The sequence below is a fragment of the Amia ocellicauda genome, chromosome 10, assembly GCF_036373705.1.
Source record: "Amia ocellicauda isolate fAmiCal2 chromosome 10, fAmiCal2.hap1, whole genome shotgun sequence".
NCBI lineage: Eukaryota > Metazoa > Chordata > Actinopteri > Amiiformes > Amiidae > Amia > Amia ocellicauda.
The window spans coordinates 1,969,723-1,996,288 of NC_089859.1; the positions used below are offsets into that span (position 1 = coordinate 1,969,723).

At 41.9% G+C, this 26,566-nt stretch overlaps 2 protein-coding genes across 2 annotated transcripts; both read right to left on the minus strand.

Moving 5' to 3' along the window:
- Positions 1-1,407: 1,407 nt before the first annotated feature.
- Positions 1,408-17,468, minus strand: mtmr8 (myotubularin related protein 8). The gene is made up of 14 exons (XM_066714696.1): positions 17,305-17,468; positions 15,238-15,360; positions 14,154-14,316; positions 13,087-13,244; positions 12,249-12,377; positions 11,743-11,877; positions 11,523-11,655; positions 11,289-11,398; positions 10,582-10,707; positions 10,069-10,118; positions 7,790-7,990; positions 7,179-7,307; positions 6,656-6,776; positions 1,408-6,273 (listed from the first exon to the last, which is right to left on the minus strand). The coding sequence occupies exons 1-14, from the start codon at positions 17,326-17,328 to the stop codon at positions 5,968-5,970; spliced, it is 1,908 nt and encodes a 635-aa protein (XP_066570793.1). The 5' UTR covers positions 17,329-17,468; the 3' UTR covers positions 1,408-5,967.
- Positions 17,469-21,057: 3,589 nt separating this feature from the next.
- shisa2a (shisa family member 2a) lies at positions 21,058-23,014 on the minus strand. The gene is made up of 2 exons (XM_066714586.1): positions 22,554-23,014; positions 21,058-22,162 (listed from the first exon to the last, which is right to left on the minus strand). Exons 1-2 carry the CDS (start codon positions 22,849-22,851, stop codon positions 21,630-21,632), a joined length of 831 nt encoding a protein of 276 aa, XP_066570683.1. The 5' UTR covers positions 22,852-23,014; the 3' UTR covers positions 21,058-21,629.
- Positions 23,015-26,566: the final 3,552 nt, after the last annotated feature.

The window sequence follows — 26,566 nt, forward strand, 5'->3', positions numbered from 1 at the left end:
CCCAGGCTGCCAAGCGTCTCTTGGTTGGAACCGTTGGGCCTAAAACAGAAACGCACGCTTGAGCAGAAGCAGGAAGTTAAAACCAACCTACGGAAACATTATTCTCTTCACTTTTTACCCTCTTACTCAGATAATGTGAAATCCCAACTGCCGTGATAAACTGACTTAGGATAGAGAACAAAAAACAGTATTTATCTAATGCAATATATAATTATTATGAATTATGCAGATGCCTTTGAATTTATATCTGGAGCAAAGTATGAGATTGCATTTATTTTCCTGCAGAACACAGTGGCTAAATGCCAGGAGGTCTGGAAGACACAGAACAGATAGTACTGATACCTAAGCATATTAAGTTCAAATAGTTTGCTTAAATACATAAAGTCAAACAGTAACATGGAAGATCCAGTCAGTGAGGCACAGAAGTTAGAATGTCAGCATATACATATAATGCAGGTTTCATATATAATGCATGTTCTCATTATCAGATAAAACCTCAAGCCAACATCATGTACTAGAATATAAATGTGTAAATCCAGATTCCCATTATTAATCGATTAGCAGACATACCTCCTCATTAACGTTCATTTACCCCTTCAATATAATAAATGGTTAGATACCAGGAGGAAATCCTCATTATTAATAAGATGACTCACTATATAAGAGTGCTGACAAGCTTTCCTGCTTCAAAGTGGCTGCACAAACACACTGGAATGAGAGAAATTTCTTAAGGATAGGAACCTCCATTCAGAACATAACAGTTGTCAAAAAAAAGTATAAATAGAATATCAGTGCCAATCCCTCAGTGTGCTTTCGAACCTGTTCTTTTTAACGGTTAATACTCTCTGAAGCAACGCAGTGGAGGAGTGGAGGTTTCTTATATTCACTCACAGCCGGTCACACACTTCAGGGCTGCCTCAGACTGGAATGTTATCTTGCCATTAAAGGCTAAATACCATTGAATTGGAAAGTGCCAGATTGCAAATTCTAAACATCCCAGCTGTGTTTCACCCAAAGCACTATGGGTAACCAGAGATAAAGTGAATGTGCCTTTAGCTTATCATGTGTGTGCGTGTGAGAGAGAGAGAGTGAGAGATCCTCTTTACCAATAATAAATTACACACATTCTTCATGAAACATCTTCAATTACATGTTCATTGGTACCTTCAATCAGTTTCGATATTCTGCACAGTCTTGCCCATTTCAGTTGGAACACTGAAGCACATGTTAAATTCTTAGACCAAAAGCCTTGTTTTCACAGGTGCAGTCTATTGTTCTGTATTGTATTCTGTACTGCAACATTTTACTTTACGTGACACTAAAAACCTTCAACGAGAATGTTTCAGAAGACCGTAGGATCAGCATATCAGACGCACAAACACACATCGACAAGTGACGGACACAAAATGCATGTATATTACATATTTATTACATTGACATGTAGAAAATAAAAATTGCACTGCTTACAAAGACATCATTTTAAGATTTAAAAGGAAACAAAGAAATCAAATTGTGCTATTTATCAAATACAGTACAAAAAGTGTGACAGTGCATATGCAGGGATCGCGTCCCTTAAAATGACATTGATGAGACTAATAACAATTAAAAAATAATGATAATCATGTTACGAGGTTCACGGGTTACAATAATCCAACACAATGAGAGGGTGATGTTTCCCTTTAATAGAGGACAGCTATAAGACAGCAGTATGTGTACAATTGTCCAGAGCAGAGCAGTTGAAGTCAATAGGAATTTAAATACTTTTACAGAAGGACAACGTAATCCACCTTCACAACACAGTGCTCTCACAGCAACACGAGTACGAGTTATAGCGCCTCGAGAAGAGCACAGGTCGGTGCACATCAACGTACTTTGTTGATTTGTTGCTTTTGAAACTTAAACCTATATTGCCAATACTGGACACATTCATAGCTGTACACATACACACTTATTATGAAGAAGCAGTATTTAAACCAACATACAGGGAAACTGGAATACAAACAAGTCCTTTTCCTTTTATACCTAAAAAAGAAAATCAAACACAGGATACAAACAATAAAAAAAACAAAAAAACACAGAGCTCCTCCCAGGCCTCAATCTCATTTTTAGGCCTGTAAGAGCCTGTGGTTTCCCTTAATGCAGTCAAACTTGATCAAACACGGCCAACTTGAAATAGTAAGACCAATAAGCGATCCTCTGTTAGAGCCCTTATTCGTGACTCTGCACTATTTCAGTCAGAAGCTTTGTTTCAACGCAAATTGCTTTAAATATGGAAGACAAAGAAACGGAGTTTGGCCTATGCTGAACCCGGCACAGCGCTCGAGCGGTTCAGCACAGCACTGGCGATTATCGTGTGCATCACCTGGCACCAGAACCGACAGGTACTTATTGAAATATTATCGTCGGAAAAGACATTAAGACATACGGTGGAATAGAAGAAAACAACATTTGCAGAGAGAATTTGAGCCGAATCTATACAGGGGAATGCAAGTGCTGAAATGTCATGTCACATGTTTTATTACAAGCATGTCCTTCTATGTGATGAGTCTCTGACCTTTCTAGCAGATAATCATAGGACACACATCTGTGGTGTGACTGTAGCAGTAAGAGCTTGATATCCCTGCAGATGGGTAACATCTCAAGCAGGAAGTGACATCACACAAAAGGATTTACTTTGCCTGATGTGCGCAATTTCTTTATGCATGGTAAATGCTTGTACGATATCGAATCAATGCCGTTTTCGCAAAACATTAGCAGGTTTGTTTTAAAATCATTGCCGGAGAGGAACTAACTTCTGTTGTAAACATTTAATAGCAAGAAACACCCAGAGTCAGTTGAAAACACCGTCAGAAAAGTGATCACTGTTGAAGGCTGACTGTTCGACACAATCTGGGCCGCAGGAGGAAGCCAAAAGGCCAGTTCATGGGGAGACACAGAGGAGGGGCAAAAGGAGAAAACGGATGCTACGAAAAGATAACAGATGACTGATACTTTATGCACTCAGATCACTTAAGTTCCCTGAAAGGAGAGCAACTCAGGGGCAATATTTCACACAAGCAGAAAACAGAGATCCGGAATTAAAACTAAGTCAGTCGATCTGAAACCGGTTTCTGTTCGGTTCACAGACTGGGATGCGTCTCGTATGCGAAGCACAGACATACGTTTTAAGAACTTGCCTCAAGAGAGGGTTTAATAATGATGCTACAGCAGAGCTATTGCCAACGTACTGAATCAGAAATCACTACTGAGCACATGTCTGTGAGTGGGATAAGGAAGTAAAAGCATGTGCATAGCAGGCTGGGCTTTCACCAATAAAGAGTACAATCATAATTCACAACCGTTCACCTGGAACAATGCTATTCAGTTTAAATTATATTGAAAACATGGGGTTCGTTAGCCAGATGCACATACATTCCTTGAGGCAATTCTGAATTTCCTCGGTTCTGCCATTTATTGGTCATTATATTTAATACATAAGTCAACTCTTTCACAGGACAGTTAAAGAATGATTTGTTTTTGGTGAAGTCCAATTCAGTTCTAGAATATACAGATTTAATTTGTTATGTATGATATGTAAAATAAAATACAGAATCACAGTAGCATCGCCAATAAAACATGCAAAATGCCATTATTGCATCATCAAACCTTCTTCAGTAACGTGTTCTGAACCTAAGAGGCCACCCTTTGGCCCCAGAAAGTAGATCACTGATAAATAAGGAGAGTTTAATAATATTTATTAAACTAAATGAATCACCAAATAACATTATTGCAAATGAAAGGTGTGAATACTTTCAACTACACCTCTGTACACACACACATATATATACATACACATATAGTACATATTATGTGTGCTCCAGTGTATCCTTTCTAAAATCAAGAACTCTGTTTATTGCTAATTTCCTTAGATCCATTAAATTCAATGGAACAATTTTGAAAGGATTTAGGAAAGTCAAATAAAAGTTAGACAATAAATTGAATGATATGTACAAATGCCAGCCAATAATACCACTTTAATAATAGTACAGTCTGTCCAGGCCCACTCTCATTTTCATCTGATCTACACTGCAAGTAATATACTGGCTCACTAGACAGCTGGCTAACAACTTGGGATCCTCCATTAAACAGACAAGGCGTAACTTCTCTTGTGAAGCTGACTGAAAGCGTTCATTCTTACATGTGAAACTAGAAAGGAAAAAACAGAAATGGGTATATACACGTCTATACAAACTGTAACCTTGACTGTATGAATCGGCTATGATATTCTCTCTACACCTCACAGTAAAAATCTCAACTGAAAAAGACTCTGGAGTGATGGATTTTGGCCAATCACTTTTTCAACTAAATATAAAATAATTACACAATTCATAATAACACTAGTGTGCTCAGTTTCCGAGGTAAAGCGTAACAAAGATATCGATTTGCAGCGTCACGTGTACAGCAGCTTGTCTGAACAGAAAGAGTATCACCAAAGGAAACTCTAGAAATAAAACAAGTCCAGCATACAAATGCGCTAATCACCTTACAAGTTATAATTAAACTGCAAGGAAGGCGGGCGGCACAAGTCATCCTAATGTTATACAAATGCAGAGGGAAAAAACAAACACAGAAACAGTGGTGCTACAAACAACTCCTTTTATATGGCGAGGAGATCATTTCCTCACACTGAGTGTAATAAGAATTCAAACAGGAAGCTGAAAGCTCAAACACATTCACCTCAAGTGGCAGCATCAGTCTATTTGGTAATGCAATCCCCCCCCCAGTGCATCTGCTATCACACAGCAGTGCTGAGGACCGACAATGCCGTGTGCAAACTGAGTATCTTTCCATTTCCGAGGCCCACACAGAGTGGGGCGCAGACAGCCCCCCAAGAACGACAGAAGGACATGTCTATTCCTCACTGCCCTGGGATCCACTATACATGTCTAGTGCGCTACAGCAGAAGCTGGATTAGGACGGCACTTTGGCAAACTAACGATACACGTGCAAACTCTCATGTAACAAATCCCACTTAGAGACACAAGGAAGGTGATATTGCATAATATTTTGTAGTTCAGGTGTGCTACTTTTGCTCTGCTTTGAAGAAACCATCTTACAGGAAACAGTTATGTGCTCGTGTTTAACATTTGTCAGCACAGAGAGGACGGATGCTGCCTAGCAATGCTACCATTGGAGGAAAAAAAAAAAAAAAACGGTAAAGCCTGTGTATCCTACACTGTTGTGGAAATCCGCAGTTTTCCAATACAAATCCTTATAAGGAAAGGAAATAAAACAAATGAAGGTACAGTAAGGATGAAATTAACAAACAAAACAACAAAATCAGCTTTTGGTTAAACTATAAAATGTACAGCATATATTATAAATCACGAAAACCAAACCTAATGTTTTTGTAGTTGCATTTGGATTTTATTCCCTATTCTTGTCGAAACAAATGCCCGTGCTGCCAGAATTGCTTCGTCAAGAGCAGCTTCTCATCAGGGTACAACTCATCAGGGTTGCGTTCGTCTTCCTACTGCACTGCATTGCTGCGCTTCTGCTCTATCACTCCCTGGATAACAGACTCACTCGGCACACGGCAGCGGGCTTGACTAGGACGTACATTCGGTACAAAGGCCGTTTAATTCAGACGCAAGACATGGAGTGAGTGAATTTTCAAGCCCGTAGTCGTTACGGGTTAAATTAACAAGCGGACAAACGAACACCTCAAGAGCATCTGAAAGGGGATCAATCGGCCGCGTGAACACGACACACCACCGATCCAAAACATTCCCTCTCCACCCCTCACCCTCTGCGGAGTTCCTTCCCTGTTTGGCAGTTATTGAACAGCGGTCACCGACATCCCCGCACTCGTTTGTTAGGACACATTGGGAATCAGTCAGTTAATAATACTAGATACAACCACTCCCCTGCAGGAGCCATCTCGCCTTTACCAATTTCCTGTCCCCACAAGGACTCCGGCCTCCATCTCTACTCTTCTACGACAGCAGTGGGAGCTCCAATGGGCTCTTCCACCTTCCCGTGGGACTTGGTCATCTCAGGCGTACGCGTCTCTCCGTTGGCGACTATCAGCGGAGGTTCCCCGGCCGGCTTCTCCTCCACCGCCCTGGGAGAGACGCCCTTGTCTTCCGCTCCGGTGCCATTGGTCAGCGCCCCGTTCCGGTCCGCAGGGGCCCCAAGAGGAGGCGGAGGCGGAGGTGAGGCCTGGTCAGGGGTGAGACCGTTAGAAGACGCCAGGGCTTCATCAGGCAAAGTCCTGGGAACGGCCGCTATCTTCTGAAAAGGTCAAGGAACAGTGGTCTTTAAAAAGCAATTCATCTCTGTTCATTGTTGTGAAAAGCATTGTTTAGCACTCATACATATAAACACAGATGCAGTCTGAAATATTACTACCCCCGTTTGGAAACTAATTAATGTTCATTAGACTGTTCTAAGTGATAAATTATAATCTTACAACTTTGTATTGTCATTTTATTTCAATTCCGCAAACTTCAAAATCGCTCCAGTAATGTAGGAGAGCAGCCTAGACGAGTGAATCTGTTTCATTGGCAGAGCGATTGTGCCAATTAGATATAAAAGACTACTTGTGTTGTGCTCCACGACGCACTAAACATCTAATCTCAAAGCTCTATAGTTCCACAGCGTTCAGCATACTTACATCCTCCAGTGCGCTGACTTGCCCCTCGCCATCCTGGCGCTTGAGTGTGAGTAAGTAATCCAGAATGGACTGCTTGGGATGCATCCCTTTGTCAAACCGATTATACATGGCGCACCAAAACCTGCACACAAAACAAAACAAAAAACATCATTCCGTTTCTGACAACAACACACACTTCTTCAGCCCTCTGGAAAACTCATCCGTCATTTTTATGAAATAACAGGATTCTTATTAAGTTAACCTTCAGCCGCGCAGATGGCAAATCACCAGGCTGTAACCTTTCGCAGTTTGATTTATATATATAGCAGAGAGCGGCTTCTAACAATGCATTTAACTGTGACGGGGTACAGATCGGTGGATCAAAACTGTCATTGGGTCTAGTCCTTATTTAACCCCAGTGTTTTCATGCGATATTGTATCAGTTTTGTTTTGCCAAAGTAATATCTTTCATTTCGATACTTGAACGTGTATCAGATTTATAATCAGTGTTCAGGAGTAACATAATTCACGAATGAAAACTTACTTGAAGTTGAAAGGGAGGGTGTTGGGTCTGAGCACACCGAATGCTTTTAAGCCTTTGTAAATAGGGTTGGTGTACTGCGGCGTTTTCTCCAGAAGAAAGGGCCAGACGGAATAGGTTCTTTCTTGAAGCCTGAGAAACGAGACTCCAAACCGTTACACTGACTAACTGAACAGCAGTTTGTCCCCCCCAGTCAGACATGTGATCTTTTAATTATTATGTTGTTAACTATGCATCAAACACACATTTTGAATCTCCCCTGTACAAAAACAATCGGCTTATCAAACTAATCTTACAAATCCTCGGATCACTTAGTTATTAATGGACACCAAATGAGCACGATGGACACTCATGTTCTAATAATGTATAAGGGAGCCCTGAGAGATTTGGAAGGCAGTCAGGAGCTGGTTTGGGTCTCTAGCAAGAAAAGTTCAAATTCCCCCATGAAACTGGCACAGCAAGAACCAAACGAGTTTACATTTTAACTTCTGCCGAGGTTACCAGCAATATAACATCTCAAACCATTAACCCGAGGTCCGAGCGCCGCAGTCTCGAGGATGGCACTGACACCGACACAGGAACGGGGGGTGGGAGACGGAGAGTCACCCACTCACTTAAGTTCTTGTCGTTCTCTCTCACAATTGCCGATGAAGTTCCCGAACTGACAGGAGTAGACATGGTCGTGGATTTCGATCAAGTATCTCTCGGTGAACTCGAACGCACAGGGAAACAGCTCCATCAGCTGCCAAAGACACTCGATGAACTGGGTGAAGACTGGAGACACCTCCTTGGGGTCTCCTTCTAAATGGCCACACCTGAGAAGAAAAACAGTGCGTGTTTTAATGGCCTGAGTGTTACTCATCTCACTAGTACACAAGGTTGTAAAATACTAAACAACCTTTACTCTTGCTTGTAAGAAGGGGTCAGTTGCAACGAACTTGCAGAGTTAGTGCGCAGCTCTGTACGGAGTTGAGTACTAGTTAGTGCGGTCAGGATCATCCCCAGCTGCGGACTAAAGTTGCCAGCTGATTCCCAGCTTTAGTGCCAGACTAAGGATCAGGTTTGTTGTTCTGCTACTAAGTAGGCGGTGAAGTCAGTGAAGAGGCCGGGCCTTGACTCAAACCTGAGCAGAGCGCTGGTGCTGACATGCTAACGCTGCTGTGCTTTGGCACTGCTAATTGAGTTAAAATGCCAATGCCATATAACACGATATTGTTTGTGATGTTTTATATAATTTAATGATTTAAACTCAAGACTATTTATGGAACAAAGATATATTGTTAAAGCTAAATTGCATTTCCCATTGCACTGCATCTCCTCAAGCGAGACCCAAAAACATTATCTAGAATAAGGGCCAGATTAAATCAAAACTTTGACCCACCCGATAATAGAAAACTACAGAGCTGTACTCAACTGCAGCTTCATTTTCAGTAAGATGACACTTTCTTCTAATCAGAAATGTAACCGCTATGATGTACATGTTTGTAGTTTGCTATTAGCGGGTAGGTCAAAGTTTTGATTTAATCTAGCCCCAAACATGTAATACTTTGGTAGGAATTATTTCAAAGAATAGAACAGGTATGATGCACAGGCGGAGGTTCGGACCCGACGTCCCCAACACCGCAGCCCTACAGCGCCCCACTGAACAGAGCTGCAGTCCCGAGCTGAGCTCTCAGCCCTGTCTGGACACGGTGTACTACTATACTGGCATTTACTAATATACGAAGTCGGCTATAGGCTACATACAGCACAACTGTATTATAACTCCATATATTAATATAATAGTGCATTGCAATTCCAGCTGGGTTGGGCAATTCCAAGTGAGCTTTCACTATATTATCAGTTATTTCATAGTATTTAATAAAACCTAGACCGACAAATTGTACACTGGGTCTTATTTTAATTATGATTTTTGTTAGCGGTGGTGTCAATTTCACCAGCATTATTAATACATTACATTTCCTCAATGTCAAAAACAAAAAAGTAACTATTTAATATGTAAAACAATACGATTTGTGCTTACGAATCGAGCTGTGAGTAGTTCAGTTACAAAAGTAGTCAATACATTGTGATTTGTACTTAGTACGGTAATATCCATAGTTAGTCCGTAGCTGGAGCAGGACCGAGTCAGTCCCGGACTTAGTCTCCTCTAGAGGCAGCAGCAGTGGTTTTGGGGTTCGTTGCAATGGAGACCTTGTTTAGTCCGCAGCTGGAGACGAACTTCAGCCGCCGAGTTTGTTGCAATAGGTATTTGCGGACTACTTTAGTACGGAGCTGCATACTAGTTAGTACTCCCGTTAGTACACTGCTTTCAGTTCGTTGCGATTGACCCAAGGTGTCCTGTAGTTTCAGTGTACAGCTTTACTGGAAGGTATCCTCATACATGAGACTCTTACACAGTCAAGCTAGGGCTGCTCGCTCTATTGTTCTCGATGACAAGCCGCAAGCGCTAAGCTAAATCAGGCTAACGCAACAGGAGTGAAACTGCCAGACAGCAACCACATAGCAACCTGAAAATAACAACAGCAGCTCACAATAAATATATTTCCCTTGATGATGGTCCCTCAATGTGCAGACAGGGTTAGTTATTATTTGTGTCGATAGTCAATGGAAAGTGGGCCTCAAGCAACCAGGGCTACAAAAAGACAGCTATCCAACTTCAGGATTTTTCTGTCCCTATCATTCTTCCTGCTGTACTGAGCTGCACGGTATTTCCTCCAACACACAATGTGAGGAAGATAAGCATTAGTCAGTCGGTTTATTTTCTTTGGCCCATTAGTTTTTGTGAGTATCTGCATTATTGGTAAAATTATGTTGTTAGTGCTACCCGGCCACTCTGAGTTTTCATATAACGCACAGTTTCTTTATCATTAGGTAGATTAAAAGCCAATACCTTTGTGTAAATTTATGACCCATTGATATCCACTCTTTTTCTATCAAAACCTTCAAGTGAGAAAACAAAGAATCATTAGTATCATTAAAACGGGACACTTTTCAGAACAACGGTTGGCAGATGTTTAATTTGCGAAGTTAGTGAAGGTAACAACAGACTGAGCTAGAACAGTTACACAATAATGATTCATAAATACATTGAAAAACATTAATTCTTAGTAATCTGATGCATCTTAAATATGACCAGGCGAGAACCCAGATCGCAGGAAAGCTTTGGGTAATTGCAAGTTGGAAGGCTTGTTAAAATATTGGCCAGATTCGGTTTCACATTTAGCTTGTGGAAAACAGACTGTGCTGATCCTATCGTACAGTTCCTGGCATGTTGCACCCGTTCTGCAGTGCTACTGAAGTAAACCATTAACTGAGGGTTATAAAGGCCTACACTAAAGTAAAAAAGACGCACACGCAGTTAGGAACAGTATAGCAGCAGTGGGGCTTAAATCCTAGCTCTTACCATCAGGCCCTTGATCGTCCTGTAGTGCGGGTCCAGGAGGATGCTGGCCAAGGAGCACACCTGGGCCGTGCGGTCCCAGCCGTCAGAGCAATGCACCAGAACACTGGCCTTCTCCTCTGTCACGGCCTGGCCAGGACAACAAAGGGTCAAACACGCTAAGAACGGATCTGCGTCAATGGGTTTGTAGCACAAACGACTTTCATCTACTGCTCACCTGGTTTGAAGAGGAAGACCACAGTAATTTCACCATACAGAGAGCATTATTTCTCAAGCAAACACAATGAATTCCAGAAACATTAATGCCTTTTATTAAAATGTGTGAATGAGGAATTTGTCAAGAGCCAAAAAGAAGGCTGAAATTGTCGATTCAGCATTACGCCACATTCAGAGCAGATAAGAGTCGGACAGAAAAACAGCTTCACCCATGTGTTATCGGTGCAAGAGTACGGTCATTTCCTGTGTACATCCGATACGTGATAATGCTGTAGAAATATCTTGCAGTAGGTTTCATTAAGCTTGCAATCTGGGTATTCTCAACAACTTGAATTACAGCCACATATATAAGCCAGACCTTCATTCGACAGACATCCTAACAATACAACACAAATCAATAAAAAAAAATAATAATTAAAAAAAAGACAGTGTGAACTCTAAACGTCAGATTTACCTAGCATCATTGTACAAGCCTTATGGAATATGGAATTTACCTTTGCCAAGAAAACCCCGGCGTCCATCACAGCTTTAATGTGCCGCAGCCAGCCAGAGTTCTCCAGGCCAGTCAAATAGTCGCTCATTGTGGGAGACTTCATCTCACACACTGTAGAGACAGCGGCAGATGAAAATAAATGTCATATAACACGCTGGGTCAAAGCCACCTGCCCCAGTGCTAAATTGGTACATGCTTTTTTACATTTTAAAAGGAAGAGCCCGGAGAGAATTACCTTCTAGAAGCTTCTGCAGGCTGCTCCTCATGACGTGGATGTTCTCGATGCCGACGAACTGGAATCGGATGTTGGAGTAATGGTCTTCGTTCTCATAACCCTTCCCAGCCGCCCTGTTAGCCATCGCGTTCAACTGTCAATCAGGACAGAGGGGTCGGTGAGCAGCCCTGATAATCAGCCAACACAAGGAAACACACGGGGTCCTCTGACCGATACATACCTTGGGCCGCGTGTCGACCACATACATGAAGGTGCTGTCTGGGTTGGCCTTGCTGATGGCCTGTAGCATGTGCTCATCCTCCACACAGCGGGCACTGAACCCCGATAAAGGCTGACTACACCGGCAGATGGCAGCCTGCGCCAGGGAGAGAAGGACACTTCAGCGCCGAGTCCACGCCAAGGACAATCACTAGCAGAGCACCGCGGCCACCGAACTTTTAATCCAGAGGCAGAACATCTGGACACAATCTCTGACTCCCTTCGGACAACCGCTCTAAACCTACACGTTCATCACAGTTCCAATGTTACTTGACTTGAAAGCTTAACTAAAATTATGTCATATGCCCTAATATTACATGTTTGGTAGGGAAAAAAGCTGCTTTGTTTTCACCCAAAGCTCCCAGTGAAAGTTGGGCAATCCGGAGGAAGGAATAAAAAGATTTTGAACCTCATAATGTTGGACAATTTCATCAGGAAGAACTGCAACGTTATTGAATTAAAACTTACATGACTGTCCTTGTGGAAGTAGGAGAGGACAGGAATGCGCCCCCTGCTCCTGAACTTTGAACTCCCCACTATTGTTGACTTGTTTGCCGTCTTGGGAACAACCAGTTCAGATGGATAGGTACTACAGATCTGTGCAAAGAAAGAGCCAGTAGCACATCGGTACTCAGACACATTCCTGCACACGTACCATATCGTAAGAGTAACTGTATAGTATCCTGGCCGCTCCCCATGCCTAGCGAGTCCCTTATCTCTCACGATTAGTCAAAAGTAACAGTTAACAGGCAATGTGTGAATTTACAGTGTTTTTAAAATCATTCCCAGCTGTTAAAGATAAAAAATCTATCAAGTTCAGTGATTTCTAACCATCTCTGGTTTTAATGCAAGATGATCCTATGTTTCAATGCACACTCTGATTGTGTGTGCATTACTCTTGTGTAGACACCTTCACAATCCAGACTCCCACAGGTGTATAATTCAACTCCAGAAGGTTTCCACTCTAAGCAGAAAACACCATTATCAAACGCAGGCCTTTCTGAACTGCGCTGGGATCTAAATAGGGCACTTATTCTCCAAGAACAATAAAGATCAGATTTCAACACATTCGCTATGACACCGAATCGCACTGCTTCCCCTGTGCAATACCACACCATACAACACGCAAGCAGAACAGGAACTACACATGAAAAACTTTCAAAGGAAACAGAAGACAATTACTCAGTCATGTGATTTTTATAAGACCTGCAGATCAGACACAGTCCTGAATGACTGATCCACGAACATAGCGTTTGTATGAATTTATATCAACTACTCTGAGAAGAAAATGTAAATCGCAAAGTACCGCATAGTTCTTGTTGAGGTCAGTCATCTCCCAGAAGTCATTGGGCAACCCCATTCTCCTGAAGTCCTCCTTGACCTGCACTTTGCCCCAGCCCATCCCCCGGGCCTCTTCATTCTGCTGGGGGTTGTACAGGAACGCATAGAGCTCCTCTGCTTTGGCTGTCAAACACAGAAACACATTTCATCAGTGATTCAGGGTGTTACTGAAATAGTCTCTTCCAAAACTCCAGTCACAAGCCAATCCTCCCACAAAATAAAAGTAAGCAAAAAGTAAAGCAAGCAGAGAAAAGTTGGGGAAGGATTTCGCAATATGGGTTCAGAAAAACTACCCGTGAGAACCGAATGTTCAAACGATCGTCTGCTGTCTGACATAATTCAAGGGCTGAACTCAGACACAAGGCCTGCAATGGGAATTCCTGATGACTGTGTCGTGAGCAACACAGACAACACAAAGAATCTGCTTTTGTCTGTTTCTCTCCACTATGTTGGCTTATTCCACTGACTTTTTATACAGGAAGATTCTACAGATACTTTAAAAATGTACATCCCCCCTTCAAGTACATTTTAAACGTTTTAACCTCAACACAGCTTCTGCTCAGAACTGAACCTCTGCTATGACACCCAAGTGGTTGAATAAGTCTTTGCTGCCAAGTAAATGAATCATAGGAAATACAATCACAACGAGGGGGAATACAGAGATTCCTCACCGGATATTTGACTTCACCGTTAACAGAACTGATATTAGCTCATCTGAAGGAAACATTGTGCACCCGGGAACTTTATAAAAAGCCCAAGACTAACAGGGAATTTGACAGCAGATGGCTGGCTCGACACACCGCCATTTTACACACTGACAATAGAAGGCTTTCCAACCATTAGACTCCCAGCGTTTTGAAGATGGGAGGCAAGGACAGAATCTCTGAAGGAAAAATCACGAGGAAAAGCAGTTGGTAGACTGAGAGGCCTACGATATCCTTTGTTTTAGATGCATGGCATTTCACCTTCGCTTGGCCTACAAATGAAAACTAGATAAATGTCACATGGACGACCCGGAGAAGGCCCCGTCACCTGGCTGGGACAGTCTCAGGAGGGACGTGGACACATCCTGGCAGTCGCGCTCCCGCGGTATGATGAAGTGCGCCACGCGGAAGTTCTTGCAGTGGATAAGCAGCGGGCAGCCCGCGGTGGTGAGGGCCAGCTTCTCCACTGAGGCGATGTGGTGATGCAGGATCTGAGCGGGGAGAAGCAGGGATTGCAAGACTTTAACACAGGTCCTGTTTGCAATCATTCAGAGAGCTATCCGATTCTTTTTCAAGATCCAGTTTAAATCAAAGGAATCAGAGGGCAGCCTATTATTCTTGGCGGATAAATTCTTCTCAGAATAATCAATGAAAAGGATAATCAATTCCGAAACCCAAAAACTAATCATAATGTTGAGTGCTTTATATACTTAACTTAAAAATTAAGTTCCGGGTTCAACACATGAATAAATAAATGATTTCAAACCGAGGTATCATGAGAAGCTGTCACTGCATTGCAACTATTGTTAACTTGTGCCATTCACCATGTAGGACTTAAAAAACAGACCGTGAATTGGAAACTACACAGAGAGCTTCACAAAATGGGGCAACAACAAGGACACACACATACAGTCAGACAGGTATTACCCAACCGCGGGACGAACGTGAAAAATAGGAACCGACTAGAAATGTTCATTGCCGTAGGTGGCCAAGTATTCTCGAACAGGATGTTTTTTCTTCTTTAATTTCTACATTTCTTACCCTCAGACGATTGATTAACAGCCTCTACAGGAAGGGGTGTGGAGTAATAGGGAAGTACATTTATCATTATGAAAATCACAATAAGACAAATGAGGCTTCGTATCACTAGGATCCTACAAATGGGAATGGATGGTCCATTGCAGAGACAAATGAAAAACAGCAGCTTTGTTTTTATCAGCCTATCAGTGCTTCTCATCCCAGTTCCTGTCCCGAGATGAGGATTAGCAAATAAAGTTCATTGTTCAGTGTTAGTTCATTGTTCATTTTAAAAGTCAGTGGTCAGCCAACCACAATAGCAATAATTCTGACTGACTCCACCAAGAGTCGAGAGAGAATCCTGAGGCCTCGAGAGAAAAGCACCTGCTACTTACCCAGGTTTCCTTGCGAACGTCTGAAGACGTCTCCACGTAGATGAGGTGGGTGGCAGTCAGGTAAAGGGTCCCAACGGCCGGCTTCTTATTCGTGTATCTGTCTAATAGCTTGACTTGTTCCACCTGTGTCATTGAATTGAAAGGTACTGGAGTCAGGGTGAATTTACACGGGCCGGGATTTACAAAGCAGCTCTAGAACTTCATACGAGCGACTGGGGTGAACCACTTCCACGGTGAGAGAAACGAGTTTAGCCACAGTTCATAAATAAAGGGAATGACAAGCAAAGAAAAAACTAAACAAATAAACATTGGTAAGACAAGGAAACCATGATGACAGATGCTTAACAACAGGAGAGAAAAACAAACAAACTCTTAAGTACTATTGTATTGGTCTCTATTGTGCCTACGGTGAAACTGCACAATTAAACATTAACACCTGGGCCAGGCATGAACACAGACAGAGACAGAGAGACTCATGGGTTCAGTGATGATTAAAATGTGGTATCAAGGCAGCCTAAAGGTGTTCAGAGCCACAGTCGCTAGTGGAAGTGGTCCCGGAAAGTTCCTGCCGATCTGCTGACTTGCCGTGACATGTGGCTTCTCATATCCTCATCCGCTAAGGAGCTCCGCCTCACTGGAGGTTCACTAAATGTTCTCTCAACTGCTCTCCATATTTCAATTGGTACTGATTAACAAAACAAGGAAAACAGGACTCCTGTATCCCAAAAGTTGACCATTAGTCCGTTTTCCTCCTTTAAACAGCACCCCCTCAGCGGCTTACCATTAAGGAGCACTGCAGGAGAAAATATCTCCTGTCCTAGATCCAAAACGATTGAGAAATCTGACACAGAACATCAATTGCTGTAGAATCACTGTGGCAGCAAAAAGCAAGGATTAATTATATGATCTTACTGTCCTTACAATTCCTATTACTGGAGAGGGGTGGTGTTGTATGATTGCTTCTGGAGTTAAATGTAGTGATTTATAGAAGGTGTATAGTTATATATAGATGCAGTATATTTCGGGGATAAAATATTTAATTTATAAGCAATAATCAAAATAATCCAGAAATGCTTCTAAACATGACTAAGGAGCACTATTTAAGACAAGCTGGTTTCAAGAGTTATTAAACAATAAGTTTGTGCAAATAGAAACAACTCCAAATATATGCCTGAAATATCATAACAGAGCTGGGCGGCTCATAGGCAAGTGCCAACAAACATTCAATCTACATTTCAGGACCCCTTAGGCAGAATAACATTCGCAAATATATCAGAGATTGACTACTGGGGTGAATCTAGTCGTGACAAACTGGCACACTTTTATAGACATACACAATAATCATATTTTAAAGCAGAAATGCCTATAATGTATGAAGTTTCACTCCAGAACTCATCTGGCTGTTGGTAACCCTATAACTGTATAACTACAATAACATTTCATTTGAAAGACGTGCTGCTGCTCTAATGTTTAAAAAATAAATCTACGTAATTGAACGAAAAAAGCAAACACTTTCATAAGTTTGCTTTTGTATTAGACTTACTGCTCAATATCATTGCCGAAAAACGTCAGTGTCGAAGTATTAAAGCAGGGTGAGTTTGGCACACGAGTCCGGAGCATCATCCATCACTACACTGCAGCTGGCAGATGCTGACAGATGTGAAGCAGAGAGATGTCAACATTAAACAGCTGGACCTCGCAAAAGTGCCGTGCAGCGCAGATTAACGCAGCTCTGCAGGGCTCCGCCAATGGGAGCGCCGGGGCTCAGCAGATCGGCGCAGCTCCACCAATGGAAACTGCGCAGAACTGCGGACGTCTGCGCCACTAGACCGTGACCAGTGCTAATCTCCGGGATGCCCAATTCACAGGGTCTCCACTGTAAAACAACAGCAGCCCAGCCTGACTACAAACCACTCGCAGACACTGAAGTGCCGGGATGTAAAACCGTGTATTCTGTCCGCACGTCCTGTTGAATCACTTGAGTCTAATTTCACAACCTGGGTGATGATGTCTCCTCACGCATATTACGCACTATAGCAGTGCATTTTCTATTAAACCCTCGTTTACCTTTGGCGTGGTGATGTGCTCCATGGCGAGGATGTGCCAGTCCGCCGGGCCGGGGCTGTGACCGCTTCTCTCTCACTCGCTGTAATTTATATTCTCCCTGGCTGTTTCCTCAGGAAATCACCCTTCACCACGGCGCCATGTTGAGTGAGCGCAACCCCAGTCACATGACCGGGGCCGCACGCAACGCGAGATCCGGCCGGCCACGCCCCTGTCTGGAGAGCAGGTCTGGGGCTTATTATGAGGGCAAAGCGTTTCTTTATGGGTCTTCTTTATACCGGGCACTTCAACCATTCAGCACAGTTGGTCACACGTTGTTTATTGCCTCTGTTTTATAGTTCATGAAAGAAAAAAAGTGCTCTTTAAATCTCATTGAATGCAATACTGTGCAAATAATTAGTTTACTTACAATGTGTTCCATATATGCGTTTAAGCATTGCATACACATAACAAATTAAATGTCATAAAAAATAATAAAAAAGCAGACTAAATTAAAAGTTTTGAAACCTGTAGAGGAGCTGCAGCCACTACTTCTGTCACTGGGTGTCACTGTGCAACCAATTCCCCACTGCGTCCTGCCAGTGCACACTTTCATTTTAAGGGGAATAAAAAGTGAAAATGTCATGTAACTAACAGGTTCACTGATTAAATTGATTAAATGACAATTCCATGAGTCGGGATTTCAAAATGTTTTTTTTTTTTTTCAAGTGGTTTATTTGCATACCAGTGAACTTGTGATTTATATCATCTTTTTATTTCAAGCACTTGTGGGTTCTAAAGCAATCCAGTGATTTAGGAATATTACTTACTTAACACGCTCAATTATCTTCTAGTAAAAATACATTATGATGACTATGGAAACTTAATTAATACCAGCAGGATACATCTCAATTCTTCTTTTTGTTTATTGTCATGCAGGAGACCAGCACTCTTTCTGTGCCTTAGATAAGCCAGCTCAGGGTCAAAAACCATAGGAGTTCAAACCCAATACCTCTGCTTGACCTCACTCGGTCTTGGCCCTGGTAGAAGAGAAGTTTAAGCTATCAAGAATAATGAAGAGAGACATTAAAAACAGTTATGAAAATGCCAGGTGGAAGAATACATGACCTGAACACATTTTGAATATTTTAATTGTAGGAAAACTGAAGTCTTTGTTGATCTAATAGGAATTCTGAGTGTCATATCATTATCACTGTTCATTACAGTCATTATTTCAGACCCTTCCCTTAGAAAGAAGTTATTTGTGTTTTGTTTTTTCACCTGGATATAAGTCTTCAATGTGGAGCGTAGGTTACTATGTTTAACATTCAGTCAAGCAGCCTGTAACATTGTGATAAAACAACATTACAAAAGTGCAGCACCAGTCCTTCATGGTTATTTACCCAGTTGTTTTTAGGTAATTTGCCAAGTTGTTTATTAATTGTAGGGTATGACAGGTGACATGCGGTCTACAATAAGAACCTCTTGTCTAGACCAACAAGCTGGATATAAACCATATAACCTCTGAGAACAAAGAGTAGAAAAACTAAAACGTTAACGCTGAAATAACTGGTACCAAAAAGTTACATTGTCTGACTTTCCTAACAAAGCAAACTGCCAGTAAATGCTTTTAACTATCAAAGTAATAAGAACATAAGACATGATCTCGTTGGAGATGGTTGAAGGGATAAAGCACGTTAGACCACAAAATAATCATCTTAATGTGAATATCATCTGATACCACCCTCATCTGGAAAGTTACCGACACCGGCTTTCCTGAAAAAGTCAACCCTAAACTGAGATCCGCACTGTGGGTGGAGAACTAATCCCAGGCAATCCTGTTTTAGCCTGTAGAGAAATGACCCGAGCAGCTTTTGTCAATGCCTTATGAACACTTGCATGGTCATCCCAAAACAAAAGGGGGGAAGATTAAGAGATTAAAATAAATTGAAAGCAGATTAAGACAAAATGCAGATACTTTGAAGTAATGACAGTGATGAGAAAGGGTCTCTGCGTATGTATGCTGTTTAGTGGTAAACCCCTCAGATTTGAACAGATGCAGTTTTCCCTAAAGAGAAGTGAGAGAAGAGCACAACATTTATTTTTACAGAGAAGGACAAGAAACACGTCCTTGAGATTTAAAAAAATGTCCTGTGTTGTGCAGAATCATTTATTTTATTGCCCTATTTACTTTTTTGACCTACTGCAATTTTTAGACCGATAAACACAGGCAAATAGATACTTTTAAAGTGGATAATTTGTATCCCCTTTACTGCATTGCTGCAATGAGAAGACAAGACCAATGTATATAATTTGATCACAGGATTTATTAAGTGGAACTTGAGCCGCCACTGAGCCGTGCTTGACCTTGACTAGTGATTTAGTTGTTGTTTTGAGTTCTGAATTGAAAATATGTATGTGCCTTTCAACATAAATGAATAACTATTTAATATGTAACACATTTTCCTTTTTAATAAGAGGTGCTCAGCATCAATGATAGTTAAAACACTCTGTCTGAAGGAAACAGGCATGAAATTCAATTTAGTTTTTCATCAGTGTGAGACCAAGATAAAGTATCTACACATTCAATTCTTCTCACGATTGTTTATGGTGCCATCTACACATTAGTTCTCAACAAAGTCAAAAACTTGTTTATTCTTAAAACTGTGAATAAATAGAATCCATCCACCAAATACCAAACCATATGTTTAATATTTACCTCAATTGTGACCTACAACAATTAAAAAAACTGAAACAAAACATCAACAACAAACAACATGATTTTGATGAATCCCTTTGTAGATTCAAATTAAATTGGAAACACTGACGCTACATTCTAGCCTAGAAATCTCTGTTCTGATGCATAATCATGGTACACTGGGGTACTAATAAAGTTGATATATTGTCCCATAATTGGTTGCTATTTTTATATTTGCTTTTAAGCAGTTAATGTTATCTTCACACCTCCCCCTCCGATCCCCACAGCTGGAGGCACTTATGTACTCACCTTTCACACTCTACCAAACCCATTTCTCAGAGATTAACACAATCCTTTTTACCTGGACTCTTCTAAGCCACGCTGGGTGTGTGGAGATAGCAGTCTTTCTCTTGTCTCCCTTGCCCTCCCCACCTCCCCTCCTGCTGTTCCCTCTGACAGAGACAACCCCCCCGGCAGCAGGGTCACTCTTGTTCAGACATCTGGGCTGCATCACAATTAAAGCTTAAATGTCCGAAATCTCTGGGTCTCCTTAAGACAAAGCACAATCACAAACAGCGCACCGCATAGCCTGAAATTCCAGTCGGAGAGTGTGGCCCATTTAGCTCAACAATAAACAAGGGCTTTAGCAGTTAATGCTCTCCTGCCTGTAAGAATGTGCCACAGTCTGCATTGTAATTACCTGGCACTATTAAGTTACTGAGAAAGCGGCTCAGGAAAATAAAATCCACTGCCACTTTTCTTCTATATATTACTATACTGTGAGTTAGAGAAAATAGGTTTTGGGGGTTCTGCCATCCTTGATTCTGAATAGTTTACTAGTTTTCAATGAGTTGATTCTGTGTGTTTGTGAATAATAATGAATTGAATATATTTCAAGCCTGTTTGAAACAAGTAACAGAATGTAAACTAAAATAAGCATAATATTTATAAATTAAGTCCAAACACTTTCAATCTCGCTTTTATAATAACTTTGTGTATCTAGGATTCTCTTTTAGACAGTTATCGGAGTCAGAATAACATCCTAGGAATAAGTAGAGATAATAAAGTTGCCAGTTTTACTTTTTATTTTAAAAAAGGACACTGAAATCAGTGAAAATGCACATTTTACAAAAATTTTAAAAACAACAAAAAAAAAACACTCCTTTTCCAGAAGCAAATATTACAAATATAAACAATATTTGACCCATCACATTGTTCTGCAAATGCAAAAATACCTTTTGCTGAAAGTAAACACAGAAAAAGAATTATTATTACGCAGCAACAATGTTTCCACTGACATTCATTCTAAACACCAGTTACATTCTGAGGTACATGATTACTTTTTTAATTTCATTTCCCCAGGAAATGTTCTAATCAAAGACACTCACGGCTTCTTTTATAGCATTAATAGCGCTAGACTGTCAGAGCTCCCCTCCTGGCACGCTCAACAGGACGACACTAAACACACAAACGCCGCCATTTAGTGTGAAACCCTTCTAATCAAGTTAAACCCACACGTTTCAGACAACACCCCGACATGACCACCCCGCCATTTCTCTAGCACACATTCTGTCCGAGGAGGGCCGGGCGCTGGACCTCCAGGTAGGTGTGGAAGGAGCTTTCAGACGTCCGTTGCACAACTGTGATTTTTTCATATCTGCACCCCGGAGTAGAGCTGCTCAGTGTGCATGGGGGCCTGTGGGAAAGAATGGGGCTGCTGTTGGCCATAGGCAGTCCTGCTCTCCAAGTACGCTGGGGCCATCAGCATGGCATGTTCTGGGGGCAAACCGTAGCTCAGGTACTGGGGCTGCAGGTAAGGGGCCGAGGTCTGGGCCGTGGGCAGGTACTGCTGGCCCTGAGAGCCCATCACCGGGTACCCATTGGCTGTGGTCATGTACATGGTCATGGTTGGCTCTGCTCCCACCGTGCAGATATTCGGCGGGCGTCCGTTGACGGAGCTCCTCCCTGCAGAGCTGGAGCTGGTAGTGGAGTGGCGCGAGGGGGTCCTGGCATCGGACGTGGTCCCCGACTCCAGCAGGCGGCTCTGGATGGGGGCGGCTCCGTTCGGCCGGTCCTCTGCCTTGGGCTTCAGGCAGTGGCAGCAGCAAACAGCCACGAAGGAGCCGATGATCACAAAAGACACAAACACGCTGGCCACGATGAGGAAAGGCAAGTATGTGGGCACTGGGGAAGAAAACAAACAATTAACACAAGTTCAGGATTTTAAAATAACATGTAGGCTACATACAATCTCCCTAATTTAAGAACTCATTCTGCTTGATAGTGGGAAGCCCTGTGAGCGCCGGTGAGAGGGAAAGGGAACAGGCTGGATTGTGTAACCGCACACTCTTCATCTCCTGCGACCCTGAAGTGAAACTCAAAACCTTCCCAAGAGCCATTAAGCAGGCGCTGAATTGCACACTATTAGATTCCCCCCCAAGACAAAGGAAATCCGTTTCGTGCAGAACTGGAGACCAAACTGGTTTCTGAGATTATACACACACGCACACACAAACAACGTACTCAACTATTTCCCTACTATTGCTAATAAAAATGAGTATTTTTAGAGGCTTACCTCGGGGTGGCTTTTGACTGGCCGGGCCATCAGTCTCAAACTCGAAGAAGTTGTCGTTGTCGCAGGAGCCCTGGTCCAGCCGGGCCTCCAGGGCGGTGCAGCAGTAGCGCAGGGCGCAGGTCCCGCAGCAGTACCGGGCCGCCGGGCCGTCGTGGCGCTCCGGGCACTGGAAGCCCTGGTGCCACACGTTGTACCCGTCGGCCCAGCCGTGGCAGTACTCCCCGGCGGCGGCCACCGCGTCCGGGCCACATGCCCAGGTCAGGAGCACCAGGGCACCGAGCAGCTGGCAGGCGGGCATCGCGCTGGGTGTCCAAACAGCACAAGCGGGTAGATGTGGAGCTGTAATGCGTCTGAACCCAGTTTAAAGTTCCAGCAGGGTGTCCAGTGGCATTGCTCTCTGGGTCGATCAGATGGAGGAGGCAGCTCGGCTGTGGAAACGCGGGTAACAGCTGTGGTCGCAGATGGGGGTTGGCACCACTGGCCGGGCGGCTCCAGGTTTTATCCCCCCGCCCGCCGGACCGGCCCTCTCCACGGGAGGCGGAGCGCAGGGGCGGCGGGGGGTTTCAGCCCAATTAAACACAATTAACAAGTCTTTGCTCTGCGTGACTAAGATGTGCATTAATGAGGTCATGATAATACTTTTTATGAAATGTAATATATGGCATACAAATCAAACCATATCATGTACGTTAGTGTGCATTAAAAAGGTGCTAGAAATGATTTTCTAAATGTATATGGTAAATAAACACCTGAAACGTTACCTGGAATTCAAACAAAGCAGCTTAGGTGGGAAAATATATAATGCTTATAAAAGTGCGGTCTCTAATGCATTTGCCAATGAATGTTCAGATACAGATAACCCCTGTGCTGGAGACGCAGGGGATCCATAACTTTTGGTTCCCCATTATTCTTCAATGGAATCCATTTGGTTTCAGATACTGTTTGTAGGACTAGCTGTACTTTGGGGGAAGTTTTGATATCACAATCATGAGATTTTGCTTCAGCACGTTTAAATTTAATAGAAGCTGTCATAATTATCAAGCCCTTTGACACACAGGCCAAATTCATATTTCTATTAGCATATTAATGCTCCCCACAAAGAATAGGATTGATTGAAGTTAAGATTTAACCTCATTAAGTTACTTTCTGTTTAACAAAATACGTCCGAAATGTGACTTTATTGTATTATTATTACCACAAACGACACAGCAGCATGATTGATTTTGATTGTATTATTATTAATGTTATTGTTTTATTGTATTATAATCAGAGATGAGTGACTAAAAAAATAAAAAAGTAAGGGGTAAGGATGTGCAACTCATAAAGTATTTCAAATTTGTGAAATGTATCTGATTTATTTAATTGAAAATGTAAATCTGAAGTTAGCCAAATGAGGAAATAAAGTGGTGTAAAGCAATCAGTTGGAATTGATTAATTCAGTAGATTTTAGCATGATAAATGGTATCTAGAAGGTAAAACAAGAACAATAAAATGGTTTATTTGTAACCACAGAAAACTTCATCTTCTCTCTACAGTTTCCAAATCCTGTTCAATCAAATGATTTGCAGCAATATGTTTTGAATGAACTCTGTAAAATACTTATTTTATTTGGGATGCAGAAAAGTCACATCCCAGTTTTAATGGGCTTTGGGATTTTTCTCGATTATATACATGCAAGATGATGATCATATTATTAATTATGAATCCATGTGGTGTTACATATAAGTGTCCTGATCTCTCAAGAAATTAATGTCAAATAATGAGTAAAAAGCATGACATCACTTTGCCTTTACCTGCATCCAGAGATTAAACTATATGCCATGTAAAGAGTCATCACAATCTGAACAAACTCCTCAGCGATGTGGCTGAAGAGACAATTTGGGAACATTCAGAAACAGACGGGATAGGATCCTTGATCACTTAGTTATTAATGGACACCAAACGAGCACGATGGGGCAAATGGGCTCCTCTCGACTGGACACTTTCTCATGTTCTTATGTTCTTATCCCAGTCAACAGAACAATGGTGTAAACATAATATTTTTGCTTAGGGGCTTTTTGTTTTTTTGTGTGTTTCAATTAATCTATTTTTTGGTGTGTTTTTTCTCTCTTTTAAATTAAATAGAATGCTCAAACTAAATAAGTTTTCTCTTAAGCCTCCTTTTAGAAACCGGACCCTAAGCCACCAGGAGTTTTTTTAATACATTGGCCTGCAGAAGAGTGGGTCAGCGGAAGTAATCTGATACAGTACGTCTCACTGTCTGCCTTTGGGAAGCCTGGCGGGAATGCAGGCGCAAGCTGGTCACCTAGTCAAGAAAGTCCCTGAGTGACACACAGGTGTTCTCCTTTTCTTTGCATCGTCCAGCTGCCGAACCCAGAGACTCTGAGGAACCAACTGTGCAAACAAACCAGGCCGGGGCGTCTCGGCACTCCGCAGGGTAGCTGGGCGAGTTTGGGGGCCAGTCCTGTTTATCTAACTGGGTACTTTTCACCCTGGAGCAGTGAGCCGGTGCTGGCACATCTGCCAAAACTATAAAGCTCTGTACGCCAATTATCCAATGGCAGTAAAAGCCATTTTATCATGGCTGGAAAATGTGTTCAAGGCGGCAGTTTACATCACAGACGGAGACAACACCTCAACGTCTGTTTTTCTTTATTTTTTTGTGTCTAGGTTGTTGGTCATCAGTTCATTGAGTTGTGTTTCAGTTTTGCCTGTGAGTAAATGAGTGGTGTCCTGCCCAAAATGGTGTCTGAGGTCATGTGTGTTTTTAAATGAAATCCAGGCTGTCACTTTAGTGTGGGGGTCGGGGGAGGGGATACAGTAGAGGGAACAGCAGAAATACACTTCCTGTATCACCACCTCGTGGCTTTTCAAAGGCATGGTTGTCTGAGAAAAAGTATTGTTTCACAGGAAGCCATTACAAATCAAAAATAAGAAATGAGTTACAAACATGCTGGGGACAAATTACATCTCACCTTTAAAATTCATTACCACTAACAATTAGCTTCTCCAGTGATATGTCTGATAAGGGCAATAGTTGCACAGTTAAAATGAAATGAATTGAGAGAGAAATATGATTCAGATATCATCATAGAGACTGATGTACGCTTAACAGGAACATAATTCATTCTAGTAGAAAAAAGTGTATTCTTCTTCATATCATTATTTACATTGGTCTATTCCACAGCTATTACACAGTAACATAGTTAAATCTGATCATATTTACAAATCTGGAAACACAGGAAAAAGCAATGAAACCCAATTCAATTAGAGCAGAAAGCAGTAGCGCTGGTTCAGATGAGATGAATGTTTCTGAAGCCGGGAGTGGGACTGGCAGCAGCACTTATGGGTCTCCAGAACATTTCAAATGACCTCAGAGAGTTGCAGTAGAGTACAGTTTGTTACTTACCACACATCATCCTGAAATGACTGGAAACATTGCACTGTGCTGTAAAGTTTATACATTATATAGTATGTACTGTGGTCTTCACATACATCGGACCACAAGAGGTTGCCCGGGTTTTCATGAGGTAAATGAGTGTTTTACTGATTTACATGATAATGATTATAAGAATAATCCAGTTTTTACTTGTCTAACTTCAAATAGTTTTCTTTCATGACATCTACTTGTAATTGCATTCACAGAAGATACAAGCTATACATATATATATATATATATAGTATGACAAAAGATTATTTATTTCCCTGATGCAATTTCCCCATCAGACCTGTGTTTTCAGCGTGTGTTTGAGGGGAAGTTTAATTTGGTTTAAGCTTGGGTGTATCTGCGTGAAGTGTAAGTCACTGAGCACCTATATAGACTGTCAACCTGAGTTTATAAAGTGTAGCCATTAGAATTAGCTACAGACAATGACACACCCAGCGGTTTACTTGATATCTGAAGAATGTTGCACTCATTGTTGTGTAACTTTATGTAGGAAGGCTGTCAATACTGTATTTCTGCCCAATGTTCATTAAACCACAAATGTCTTAAAGCAATTAGCAGAACACTT

Bases quoted from the DNA above. Each gene is read 5' to 3' on its own strand.
- mtmr8 (XM_066714696.1), bottom strand. From the start codon at position 17,328: ATGGAGCACATCACCACGCCAAAG. The intron at 7,991-10,068 runs GTATTGGCTTTT...TTTTCTTCTCAG, and splicing joins GGTCATAAATTTACACAAAG to GTGTGGCCATTTAGAAGGAG. The intron at 7,308-7,789 runs GTGAGTGGGTGA...CTCGTTTCTCAG, and splicing joins AGAGAACGACAAGAACTTAA to GCTTCAAGAAAGAACCTATT.
- shisa2a (XM_066714586.1), bottom strand. From the start codon at position 22,851: ATGCCCGCCTGCCAGCTGCTCGGTGCCCTGGTGCTCCTGACCTGGGCA. The intron at 22,163-22,553 runs GTAAGCCTCTAA...TTTCTTCCCCAG, and splicing joins CAGTCAAAAGCCACCCCGAG to TGCCCACATACTTGCCTTTC.